This window comes from Geotrypetes seraphini, chromosome 1 (assembly GCF_902459505.1).
Source record: "Geotrypetes seraphini chromosome 1, aGeoSer1.1, whole genome shotgun sequence".
NCBI classification, from domain to species: domain Eukaryota; kingdom Metazoa; phylum Chordata; class Amphibia; order Gymnophiona; family Dermophiidae; genus Geotrypetes; species Geotrypetes seraphini.
The window spans coordinates 291,823,810-291,837,703 of NC_047084.1; the positions used below are offsets into that span (position 1 = coordinate 291,823,810).

General features: G+C 41.6%; 1 protein-coding gene across 1 annotated transcript in view; it reads right to left on the reverse strand.

Annotated features, from left to right (window-relative positions):
* Positions 1–208: 208 nt before the first annotated feature.
* LOC117364350 (cytochrome P450 26B1) overlaps positions 209–13,894 on the reverse strand; it is a 42,025-nt gene continuing 28,339 nt past the window's right edge. The window contains exons 6-7 of the mRNA XM_033953478.1: positions 10,817–11,098; positions 209–3,077 (exon numbers count right to left, since the gene is read on the reverse strand). Of these exons, the coding sequence (XP_033809369.1) occupies positions 2,685–3,077; positions 10,817–11,098 (675 nt within the window). The 3' untranslated portion in view covers positions 209–2,684. The remainder of the gene's footprint in view (positions 3,078–10,816; positions 11,099–13,894) is intronic.

The following is a 13,894-nucleotide window of genomic DNA, read 5'->3' on the forward strand; positions in this document are numbered from 1 at the left end:
CAAAGAAACGATAAATGAAACAGCCTGGATCAGTGGTCTCAAATTCAAACCCTTGGCAGGGCCACATTTTGGATTTGTAGGTACTAGGAGGGCCTCAGAAAAAATAGTTAATGTCTTATTAAAGAAATGACAATTTTGCATGAGGTAAAACTATTTATAGTTTATAAATCTTTCCTTTTGGCTAAGTCTTAATAATAACATTGTCATTTATAGCTAAAGAGACATATGATCAAGAAACTGTTTTATAAACATTCTGAGGGCCTCAAAATAGTACCTGGTGGGCCGCATGTGGCTCCCGGGCCACAAGTTTGAGACCACTGGCCTAGATGGAGGGCACTTAGCAGAAGTCAGGACTGGGTGCAAGAGCTCATAGCTTCAGAGAGTTTGAGCCCCTATTCACAATAGCTTACTAGGGAAGAAATTTTGATAACACATTTAAGTATGGGATAGAGCAGGAAGAAAACTACTAAACTTATTAGATTTACATAGTCAAAAATGTTTTCAGTATAAATAACTTTATGCCAAGATCTGATCACATGAAAAAGAAATACAAATAAATTAGAATACATATCACCATTAGGCATCATTGAGTTTTATCACTCGAATACTGTAATCTCATATACTTAATTACAATTGTTATTCTATTGAGAAAACTGGCACCAAGCTGTGTTATCATAGCAGTCTTGAGGGTCACTTCTTTTTAGGTGCATTTTGCAAAAAGCGATGGTGCCTACAGATGAGGTGGTGTCCATTTGTATCAGTCTCCATTCATGCATTTGCACATGGACAGCTGGACAAGTTCATAGAAAGTATACGGGCAGGAGTGGGAGCCATGGAGGTGGCAAAGAGCCCCCAGAAAGAGTAGACTAGCATAAATTGCAGTCACCTCAAAAACCCACTCCCCCACTCCACACACACACACACACACACACACACACACACACACACACACTCTCCTCGACTTGCAGAAACATTGCTATGTAGAGAATGGTCTGAGGCCTAACGGTAGCAGTAGCAAAACCAGTAATGGAATTGTACGAATGTATGTGACCATCAGCACATGACTTCAACCAGCCAGGTCTCTTTCTAGTTTCTGTAAAGGAAATGAGGCCTCTGAGGGGAATATGCACCGAGGGCTCCGAATGTCTTTACAAACCCATACTGTTGCTACCACCACCATCAGGCCTGTCGCTGGCCCTTAATTCAGTAAGTTTATGTTTGCAGGGCATGGGATCGTAGGGGGTGGGGGGGAAGGAGGGTTGTTGGCGGCCACTGAAGGAAAGGGAGATATCATTGCGCACTTCAACTTGTTTAATCCAAAGTGTATTCTGATGCATGATGCAGAGCAGACAGTCCCTTTTCCATTATGTAGTCCTTTCACCCAAACTGTGGAATAAGAGATCATTCTATAAGAAACTATAGCATTGATCTCAGCAATGAAAATTGGCATGATAAAAAGCAAGTGATCAGCTAACATTGACAAATGGCATAAACAAAAATAATCCAAAGCAGATTGTGTCCACCATCATTTATTACAAAACACTGTCATTGCCATTTCTGAAGTAGTCAGTTCACCTTGCTCTCTCCCACTCTGCCGTTTAATCATTAACATTTTAAAGTCAATGCTTTCGCAAAGTATTGCCGGTTCCACATTGTCAGTATTCCCAAATCCTAGAAGAATCAAATATAAAACCATCCATTCATTCTTTCTTCAACCTCACCATACCTGGCAGCTAAATGGTAGAATCCTTTACCAGCACAATTAAGGAACATCTCCTCCTACCACAACTTTTGTAAAGTCCTAAAAACCTATCTATTTGGAAAATACCTTACTCTCCCACTCAAACAGGCTACGACCACCAGAAACCAAACAAGACACAAATCACCTCTCCTATGTTTGACATGATGGCCAAGCTCCCTACAAACCTGGAAAAGTGACACCCATACCAGAACCCGTAATATCAAGACTACAACACCAGATGTAGCCAATCTTCTCTCCAAACCATATGCCATAATATGCTTACACAAACACAAACCAAGTTATCTGTGTCATGAACCCTAATGAAATAATGTAATCCCTTGATACGGCCAGGATCTTCAAAATTGTAAATTGCATTGAATTCCTTCCGGGGCATATTAGCGATCCATAAATACTAATGTAATGTAATGACCTAATTGATGCATCATGAATCAGAGCAACTTGGGACCAGACTTGTGTTTCTCGGGTCTAGAAACAAAAACCATGGGCTATTAAACTCCGATGTTTAACACTGTAAATAAACAAAGTCAAGGTAGAGGCAAGACTACTTCAATTCAGAGGCCTTCCCATAAACTGGCAACCTACTGTGTGTCCCACATCGCAAAGGGAGCTTTCTATCTGATGCAATTGCTCTAAGAGAATGTGAACAGCTCCATCTAGGTCCCCAACAACCACCATTTTCCTGTCTTCCCATCAGCTGTGGCACATGCATTCACCATTCCCAACAGAGTCGTGGTTTTTCTTTTCAATTCGGATGTGTGTAACAAACTAAACATGTTTTGTGTTTTTCCACAGAGATAACACGTATCAGCAACTGTTTGGCAGCTTTATAAATGTCTGTGAAAGAATAATATTTTTGTAAAGTTAACTGTCATTTCGCTGTCATTTGCTTGCCTTTCCTCCTGCCTTATTCCCAAAACTTGGGTTACACCGTGGTTCCCAGCATGCTTTCTGTTTCCGTTATGATCTCATTTTGGTTAGAATCAAGTCCAAAGAATTTGACTTTCAGTCCGTCAACAGGATGAACCACAGGAACTGGCATGACACGTGGGAAAGTTCTTGTAGCCAACTCAAACCGGCTCATGCTCGTCAACTCGATGGCTAACGTTTTGAGGAAAAGCTTGGCTAAGTGTTTACCTAGACAGGACCGCACACCACCTCCAAACGGGAGGTAATGGAACCTGCCATCTTTGTCTTCTGTGCGCTCCTGCCCAAAGCGGTCAGGATCAAAGATATCCACATCTTTAAATACTGGAGCAGTGTCATGGGTGTCCCGGATACTATACATGACACTCCAGCCTTTGGGAATCTGGAAGCCCTGAAAGAACGAAAACAGAATTTACCATCAGAAATCAATCACTCGGACAGCTACAATGTGTGACATCCTTTATCGTGGTGATTCTCAAAATCTGGTCCCTGAGGCCCCCCCCAAGACAAGATTATTCAAATAAACCCAATTCTTAGTCTAAATATATTAAATGGTTCTCTCTCACAAACATTGATTGCTGAGACTCAAATTCAAATGTCTTTAGGAGTTTAAATTTGACTGAATTGCTCTATGCACAGATTTACATAGGAACATGAATAATATCAAAAATTACAGTAAAAACTGCAATAAAAACTGAGGGATCCTAGCAAAAGAGAAAAGTAGTCTAGGGGGGCAGGGGACACTGGTTCCTCTAAGGAAACTGGACAGTTCACACCAGAGCTTTAACATCTTTCAAGAGGGAAACTATGAATGTGGGCTACTGTATTGATAAATTGGGTTATGTTACCACAAAAGTTGGATTATTAGAGCACAGGGTCTCTCACTGCATAAAATGGGAATCTATACTAAATAACCCAATTTGTGGTAAAATAACCCAATTTAATATTAGTCCACATGGATAACCCCACCCCCACCCCTTCAGTGTTACAATAGAGAAAACATGTTTCTGTGTTTTCCATGAAACACACTGAAATAAATATCCCAGGATTATGAGAAAGTGACAGGTCAAAATTGAAAGTTTAAAGGTTATATGAACTCCACCAAAAACACAGAAAAAGATTATGAGAAAGATTCCAGTGTATTTTCATTCCCAAAAGATGTAGATTTATTCTGGGTTTCTCAATACATTCAATGGAGGACCATATTTTTGCACATTCATTATTCTAAGCAATGTTTGGAGAAAGGAACCCCAAAGTGAGTAGTATCTGAACATTTTGACTAGTCTTCAGAATTCCATTTCTACATTAACTAAAGTAGTTTGTGATGATCAGCAGAACTTAAGACACCGTCTGGAGAGATGATGATTTGTCACTTGAAACAATGGAAGCTGCTACAGGGAAGCTCCAAAGAATAAGGACTCAACACACTGGAAACTGGAAGTTATTAAAAAGTGATGTGAGATTTAAACTCGAGTTCTTTATGTCCTGATGGGAAACTTTAAAATTCCAAGACAGAAGACAAAAATCCTCTGCAAATAGATGTACCATAAAGGAACAGCAGTGGAGACAAGAACAATCAGGATGGCACAAGAACATAAAGAAAATTGTAGATGGCTCGACACGAATCGTGTTTCGGCCAATAAGACCTGCCTCAGGAGTCCTGTGAGAATCTAAAACTGCAGAAGAAAATATTACAGCTGTGAACTTATTGAGTCACAGCTACAATATTTTCTTCTACGTGTTTATAGATTCTCGTAGGACTCCTGAGGCAGGTCTTATTGGCCGAGACATGATTCATGTCAAGTCATCTACAATAAATTTTCTTTATATGTTCTTATGCTGTCCTATCTCCACTGCTGTTCCTTTATATGTATATGTAGGAAGTTCTAAAGATTCCAAGCACAGCAATTCCCCCTTGAGTAAAACCTTTAATTCCATTTAAGAAGATGGATGGACAAAAATGGATAAGGAAGGTGGTATATTTGCACATAGCCTGGACCTTATGGAACTTTTGGAGCACTCAGAACATAGAGAAACTAATGCAGAACTCCAAATTACCACCTTTGTTTTTCCACAGGACAGGAATCATGTGTACAAGCACAAAGGAAAAGATTTCTTCACATGTATTGAGGCTTTGTTCCAGAGCTGGGAAGAAGCAATACCAGTTGTGATTTCTTTGTAAATATATAGTTTTATTTGCCTCTATGTACAGTATATATTTGCCAGAGCAATTGAATATTAGATGCCAAAATGTTGGAGACATCAGTAAATGCTCAGAATGGTATTTAATTGGGGAGGGATTGGGGGTGTTGTGGAAGCTATGAGCTTACCTGTCCTTTATTTCCTTATAATTTGGGGGCCTTTTTACTAAAGCACATTAAAAGATTTGAGCTTCACTCATTTTAATGCAGGACATTCCTACATGTTAAGCCCAGCTCGTCTGTGGCAGTACTCGGGGCATTTTAAATACAGTAAAACCTTGGATTGCAACTGCAATTAACTTGGTATGCAAGTGTTTTGCAAGACAAGCAAAACATTTTATTAAATTTTAACTTGATAGACAAGCAAGATCTTGCAATATGAGTACATACAGTATACACGCGTCACATCATCATCACAGTTGAGCCGATAGATCTCTCCGCCGCTGTAGGAGTGTAGCGACTGTTCTAAATGAGCGAGGTCTGTATAGTATTTTGTAATAAAAGGTTTTTGGGTTGTGGAACAAATCATCTTGAGTTTGTTATTTCTTATGGGGAAATTTGCTTTGATATACGAGTGTTTTGGATTACAAGCATGTTTTCAGGACAAATTATGCTCGTAAACCAAGGTTTTACTGTAATTGTTAGCGCACAAGATGTGCCATAAAGTAATGCAGGAGCACCTACTGCCTTTTATTTAGGAGGCATTAAGTGCTCTCATGTTAAGTCCAATTAGTGCACGCTAATCAGAACATGCTAGCTGGAAAACGCTTTCACTATTCCCCACCCTTGGCACACCCCCTCCCAAAAAACAAAAATAAATGCACAAATAGGACTGAATTCCATATAAAGAATCTAATATAATAAAACTCTAAGCCACGCATGCGCACTCCCACTGCATGCGCCGGTTTTCCATGAGCTGTAGGGACCCGCAGGTAGGAGTGCGCATGCGCGGCTTAGGGTTCTGTTTTTCGTCCTGTTTATCGGTCTGGCCTGCTCCCTGCTTGTCTTGTCGTATTGTATTTTTTAGTTGAAAGACGCGGCGGTGGCTCCTCTCATGATCCCCGCCTGCGTCGGACTTCCGACGCAGGTGGGGTTCATGAGAGGAGCTGCCGCCGTGTCTTTCAACTAAAAAATACAATACGGCAAGGCGAGCAAGGAGCAGGCCAGACCGAAGCTCCGACTTGAACTGCCAGTTGGCCGGCTCCCTTGCCGGAGTTATTTTTTAAGTTTAAAGGTGCCGCGGCGGCTCCTGTTACCAGCCGCACCTGCTTCAGAGAAGACTTCTAATGCAGGCGGGGATCATTAGAGGAGCCGCCGCAGCACCTTTAAACTGAAAAATAACTCTGGCAAGGAAGTCGGCCAGATCACCACGGCAGCCACTCCCCACCTCCCGCCCTCTCTCTTGGGCTACTCTCCGGGAGCAAGCGAGTGAAGCCCGGTACTTCCGGGTAGCTAAGGGGCGGAGCACGGCGCGTGCCCAGGGTCCAGGTGGAGAAGCCGGTGCTAGAGCCGCTTGCGCACATTAGCGCTGGTTAACGCGCCCCGCAGGGCTTAGCGCGCGCAAATTCCATCTAAGGCCCATTGAAACCTTTAAGGTTGGGGGGAAATAATGGAAACGAGCAAAAGAAAGGCCTGAAAGCGCCAGGGAGGAGCCACCCCCAAGACAAAGATGCCAGCAGAAATGGAAGTTGGAGTTTGAGCCACTGATGTATGTGAGGCGATTGCTTTTTATGTGAAAACATAAAAAAAATGTACAGAAGTTCAAAAATGTAACTACTGCCGACTGCTTGGTGGGGGGGGGAAGGAAGGGAGGCCTACTGCTGGACAGGGGGAGCAGGAAGAGGTGCTGATGGACAGGGGGGAGGTAAAACAAAGGGAGAAGGGCTGCAGCTGGATAAGGGGAGCAGTGAAGGGGTGGTGGTGGACACAGGGGAGGTAAAAGAAAGGGAGAATGGACAGGGGAAGCATGCAAGAGGTGGTGGTGGACAGCCAAAAGAAAGACAGAAAGAAAGACAGAAATACAGAAAGCGGCTAAGAGAGAAAGAAATAAAGACAGACACACACACATATTCTAGCACCTGTTAATGTAACGGGCTATTCAGTGAGGGTCTGGGCAGGGAGAGCGACAGAAAGAAAAAAAGATAGAAGAAAGAAATAAAGATAGACAGCGGGAGGGAGAAAGAAATAAAGAAAGATAGACAGGGCAGGGAGAGAGACAGAAAGAAAAAAGATAAGACGGGGCAGGGAGAGAGACAGAAAGAGACAGGGGGGCAGGAGAAAGACAGACAGACTAGAGAGTTTTTAAGGCCCATTGTATAAATGAAACATCTATGCAGTTTATACAATTATAAAATTACAGAGCACAAGAAGCAGCATCCTTCTGCACAACTGCTGGCTCTTTGCCTTTTCATGTTATGTTAGAAAGAAGCATATTTTGTTCCTTCCCCTTCCAGTCGCCCCTGATGCAGTCTTATAGGTGAAACGTGGCTAATCAGGTTTTGTTTTTATTTGCATGAAAGCTTCTACTTCTACCATTGCTTCATGTTTTCTGCTCTGCTTTTATACAGCACATGCATAAATCAGCACTTTGACCATGTTCTGTCCAACTCCGCCCCAGAACAAACCTATACCAGAGTCCCATAAGAGCATACATGTTCTTGTCACTGTGCAGATTTGTACATGTGGAGTAATATCAGAAGTGCAGAAATGGCATTAAATCTACACCTCTCTAATGAGTAGAATAATCCACACACAAGAGCATGAGGCAAAGATGTCATCAACCACAAAGGATTTCAACCGAGAGTGCTTTATTGGATATGAACTCGACATTGCTATTGTTTCAGCACAATGTGCCTCTCTCAAGAGTCACAGTCTTTCTGAGAGAGTCTACAATCATCAGTTGACAAACATAAAAGCAAGAAATCAACCATCAGATCCAAAATAAAGTAAAACTAGTCGAATAGCATATCTGCTCAGTAGTTAGGCAGGAAAAACTACCGAGTACATATGCTATTGTTTGACTGGTTTGATTTGGTTTTTGAAACTTTTAAATCCGATGGTCAATTCTTGCCGTTTTATATTTGTCAATTGATGATACTTGAAGACTCTCAGAAAGACTGACTCTTGAGAAAGGCACATGCTGCCAAAAACACTGGCAGTGTCGAGTCTATATCCAATAAAGTGGCGAAGTGGTTAAAGCTACAGCCTCAACACCCTGGAATTATAGGTTCAAACCCACACTGCTCCTTGTGACCCTGGACAAGTCACTTAATGCCCCAAGTACATTACATAGATTGTGAGCCCACCAGGATTGGGAAAAATGCTCAAGTACAGGCAGTCCCAAATTACAGATGTCCGAGTTAAGTACAACTCATACTTAGGAACGTGGTCTCAGCTTCATTTGATTTCACTGAGCAGTATTTCCAGTGAGGCATAGACTTCCCCTGAAGCAGATTCAGGAATGATGAATGGCAACATTAACAGTATGTGGTTGTGAATGCTGTACTTTAGCGGGAACACTGGTAGGGACATTTGGCCCTTTTGTCAGCTGGGAGCAGAGGTAAGCAGCAAGAACCTTAAAATCTACAAGTTCTGAGTTGCATACAAATCCAACTTAACTTGGAATTACCTCGTTCTTAACCTGGGGACTTGCCTGTATATGAATAAATTCATGTAAATCATTCTGAGTTCTCCTGGGAGAATGGTATAGGAAATTAAATAAATATCAGTTGAAATCCTTTGTGGTTGATGACATCTTTGCCTCATGACTCTTGTGTGTATAACATTAGAAACAGCATTTTACATATACTGCCATATGTGTCTGTCTTTATAAAAGGGCCCTTCTAGAGGTCTATGTGAAGGCCATGTAGATGCCTATTTTATAAGGGCCCTTTTAATGAAATGCATTAAGCACTTATCCCCACAGTTAGGCATTCACATTTGGCGCAGATCCCAGATGTGCATAGAAGCTACTTAGTCAAATAGGTGTCAACAATCAACTATTGAGGTGAATCACAAACTGTGTGCCATGGCAACACTGGAGCCTATCACTGACAGCGCCTCTCCTCCTCTCTGACATCACCACCACCACTACCACCCCACCACCACCCACCCCCTCTGCGATGGAGGGATTCCCAAAACCCAGCAGTACGTCTGGGTTTTGGAAGGCCCCCGAACTCAGGACCGTGCCTGCAGAGCCTATGAGCATGTGCGGACATCGAGAGGCAATGACATCATGCACATGCATGTGACATCACCGGTCGACGTCCGCGCATGCTCAGAGGCCCTGCAGGCACAGCCCCGAGTTTAGTGTGCTGCGGCGGCAAAGGTTTGCAACACGCTGAACTATTGGGAGTTATTTGGCAATAATTATGAGTTATGCATGCATCTGCCTTACACCCTATTCTATATAATGGATGCTTAAGTTTCATAGTGAACAACTCAAAATGGGAGGGGTGGCCAGGGCAGAGCCATGAGTGGATCAGGGGCGTTTGAAGAAGTTAGGCGTGATTTCTAGAATATTTGGGATTTCCACGCCCAACTGCCATCAGTTGGGCTCGAGGATTTACACCAGGTCTCAGCAGGCATAAGTTGGGCATGGGAATCCGCTCTATGGGCTATATTTTATAAAGCGTGATCTGCACGGAATGCCCTTTATGGAATTCTAGTTTAGTTTACTGAATCCAGCCCTTTAACATACAAGTTAGCGCATGGTTAACAAGTTAACAAGCTACTGCAGAAACGCTGCATGTTACTCCATTTTTCTAAATTTTTCTGACGGGTGTGGCATGGGCTGAGAGTGGGTATAGAAACATTGGCTGTATAGCTAGTGCGTTATACTTATCTGGTGTTGTAGTCTTGGCTAATAGAGAGAGCGAGTTAACATGAGAGCACTTAGTAAGTCCTAAATAGATACCACATGCAAATGGTTACATTAATGCATGCGCTGCAATGAAAAATAGAAGAAACACCCCCAAAACATGTCATACTAAATCTGGACTTTACATGTGATAAAAATCTAGCATTACAACATGCTAGGAACAAATTTCAGTGCACTTTAGTAAAAGTGCCCCATAGTATTTTATAAAAATACATAGAGGCCTTACATAAATCCAGCAGAAATAGTGGCTAGACTGAAGCCATAGACATTTACAGCTGCTTGAGAGCACAGCAATGTTAACTCCTGCCCTGAACAGACCTCCTTTAGAGTTCCACACACATATATGTTTAATTGCAACTCATATACTTTTCCCACAGAAGATATTTTAGACGTGACCTTTCACATGCGTACCCTGGCATATAGACTCAAAAAAACTTTATAAAATTATCTCTTTTCTGATTGCTCAATCAGCTACAGGCCTGTGGTTTGGGTTTGAAGATTTTCTGAGCTCTCTTGAGTAATGAGCTGCTCTTGCTTATTATCGTATATAATGGAAATACTTGAAAAATGGTCCTACTATGGCACTGGGCTCTTTAACCTCAAGCTCCCCTGATTACAGGAAATACAAAAGCCTGGTTTTCCATTCATTGTATTACACAAATAGGATACATATACCCTATTTTACAATATCAAAAAAGTATGGCGCTCATGAAAAAGAATGTTGATGTGGAGAAAGGGGGAAGAGATTTATGGTGCACTGATTATTTTAAAAGGTTTACAGTTCCAGTTCTGACATTATTGGAATTTGCAGTTGCAACATCATATGGCATTTAGTAGACGAGATTTATATTCATTATTCTAAGTAACAGCTCTTTCTCCTGCAACCTGGTTGCCCCGTGCAAGAACTAAATTTCCACCTCAAGTTTTCACTTTGACAGGTATCTTTTCTTTTTTAGCAGGAGAGGGTGCATTTAGGCAAATTTGGAGCATTAGGGAAAAAAGGGTTTTGTGAAGGTAAAAATTAATTTTATAAATATCTTTCAGACTCACATCTAGCTCAAACGTCTGCAGCACAGTCCTGTACCCTCCAGAGACAGGGCTGAAGAGACGCAGGACTTCCTTGATCACACATTCCAAGTAGTGGAGGCTATTGATGGTGTCCACATGGAGGGAGCCCTCACAAATGCAGCCATTGTGCAGGATGCCTTTGCTTCGGAGCTCCTCCCGGAGCTTCTCCAGCACACCAGGATGCTTCAGCAGCTGCATGATGAGAGAAGTGCTAGCACTAGCTGTTGTGGCATAGGCAGCAAAGATCAGCTCCAGAGCGCCATCCTAGACAGGGGCAAACAAAAAGCATGAAAGGGTAGGTAAGGCTAGAAGAAAAAAGATGAGATCAACATTCATCTAAGCTTAAATCTGTCAGTAAAAATTACATTTAATGGACTAGGTGCAATGTTTTTTTATTTTACATTTGTGTCATTTAATATCTCCACAAAAATCTCCCCTTAAAAAATTGCCATGAGGACATTTTACAAATCAAAAAAAATCTAAGAGTATGGCAAAATTTTGAAACAGTACAATTTTTACCTATGACACAAGTCTGGCACTTGGTAAAAAATGTGTGCAGAGCAAACCAAGACTTGTGCCCAGTCCTTATACCTAGCCATATTTATAACTAAAATACAAAATAAATAAATCAGGAAAACATCCATAAAAATAATATTCTAGATCCCTCCAATAGAACAAAAACAAAAAAACTGTATATAGGATCTATACTTGTACTTTTGCTTTTGAGAACAGTTTCTTTTGAACTATATTAGGGCTTGGTAGGACAGTGTTGCTGTGACAGATGCAACCATTACATGTTTGGGAAGGTGTATATCATTTACTGAGCACTTTCTAATTATTTAATAAATTATTTTACGAGTATAGATCCGACATCCTTCATATTTATAAAACTTACAAGGTGCACTGAATGAACACATCACTAGACAAATTACCAAGTTACACTGCACCACTTAAACCTAATATTTAGCAGAGAAAGGTTATTCAACTCATAGCCTCATGAATAATAACTGTGGCATAAACGATGGTATTGGAGCTGGTTTGTCTGTATGCAAAACTGTGATGTTATGCTCTAGTAGCTTGTCTTTCACTAAATTTACTCAGTCATGCAGTGCATGGTAAGGGATTGGATCGGAGCCCAAGCTTCCAAGTTTTACTGTGCTTTGATTTTGCCACTAACCTCAGCTGCCAGCTCTTGACAAGCTGGATCAATCTCCCGCCTAAAAGTTTACTGGCTCTCTTTACAAATTGGGACCAACAGTCAATCAAGCATGGAGCTGTGGAGCTCCAATGAGAGGTGTGTTGATTTTGTCTGCCCCCAAACGATTCATGATGATTTCACTGTGCCACAAGACAGGACATTTTATACAGCAGCAGTCAAATCAACATAATAAACCCTCCTGACAAACAGTCCTGTTGGAGGTACTTTTATCACTGGGATGAAGAAAATATTTCCATATGATCTCCTCCTTCTTGTCTTCTCCCCATACCATCATCTGTTCTTCTGCATCATGCTCACAGGGCAACCCCCACCCTCACCCCACCTTCCATTACACTCAAAGAAAATCACCTTGTCACCCATCACACTCTGACATCCCCTACTCACCCCTTCCTAAATAGTACTGCAGAATGAATTATTCTTTATAAGATAATAAAGAGAGCATGGAAATTAAATGACAACCTATGACAACAATATGCCTCAGTCCTTGGAAAGAGATGATGGCCTCTGATGAGACGGTTATTCTCCCCTTTCCCTACCCTTAACATCTTGCCTGAGATTCTGTCAGATTCGGCATGCGTGGCAGAGGAGGAGGAGAAGGACTCGGCCCAAGCAGTTGGCCTGCAAGAGAAGCTGAGAAAATGATTGGCCATTAGCCACGTAGCCTGGGTTTGCTCTTTCCTCATCATAACCACATGATGGAATAGGATTTGTTCCCAATCCGCCTCCGAGCACTTGCGGTTTTTGTACTTCTATGAGCAAGCAATGGCTTCTAAATGGCTGTTTTCAGACTGCTAAACAAGGAGCTACATTCCTCCCAGAAAGCAGGCCAGATGACAGGAGGAGGAATACAGAAACATATAAACTTACAGGAATTACTTTGGTATTTCTAGCTAATTCCAAGTTATATCACACCTCACAAGCACAGCCTTCGGTGATTAGTTGGTAAACTACATTTGGAGAAAGAGGAATTCAGAAGACAAACCTTTCTTGGCTTAACATGCTTTGGAAAAGAGACAGCTTAGGGGAGATATGATTGAAGTCTACAAAATCCTGAGTGATGTAGAACGGGTACAAGTGGATCGATTTTTTACTGCATCAAGATTTACAAAGATTAGGGGACACTCAAAGTTAGAGTAATACTTTTAAAACCAATAGGAGGAAATATTTTTTCACTCAGAATAGTCAAGCTCTGGAATAGAGAATGACAGTGTGACAAAATTCATCACTGTTCCCATCCCCGGGGATAACCGCGGGAAACCATCTTCATGTCATTCTTCAAGGAGAGAGGGAAGAATCAGAGTATGAATGGCCAAAACCACTGACCCACAAGCTTTGCTCTGAAGAATGCTGGTGTAGATGGACTGAGGTTGAAATAGACACTAGAAAATGACAAGGGATTATTTCCCGCAGTTATCCGTGGGGACGGAAACGGTGATGAATTTTGTCACCGTGTCATTCTCTACTCTGGAACGCATTGCCAGAGGATGTGGTAAGAGCAGTTAATGTAGCTGGGGTTTTTAAAAAAAAAAAAAAAAAAAAGGTTTTGACAAATTCCTGGAGGAAAAGTCCATAGTCTATTGTTGAGATAGGTGAAATACGCTGATACCAGAGCTACGGTCATTCAGTAGTAGAAGTGAAATTGTGGAAAAATCTAGTTGGACAGCTTAGAATGATTGTTAATATTCAGCAATTTAAAAAGCTTTAGAAAAACATCCTTATTTGTAGAAGCTTTTTGTCTAAGTGGGTGAGGTGCAGTGCCTAGGATCTATGGGTTGGGCTTGCAATTGGTAGAAAAAAAAATTAAGACCTTGAGTCTATTGTGATTGTGCTTTAGACTTTAA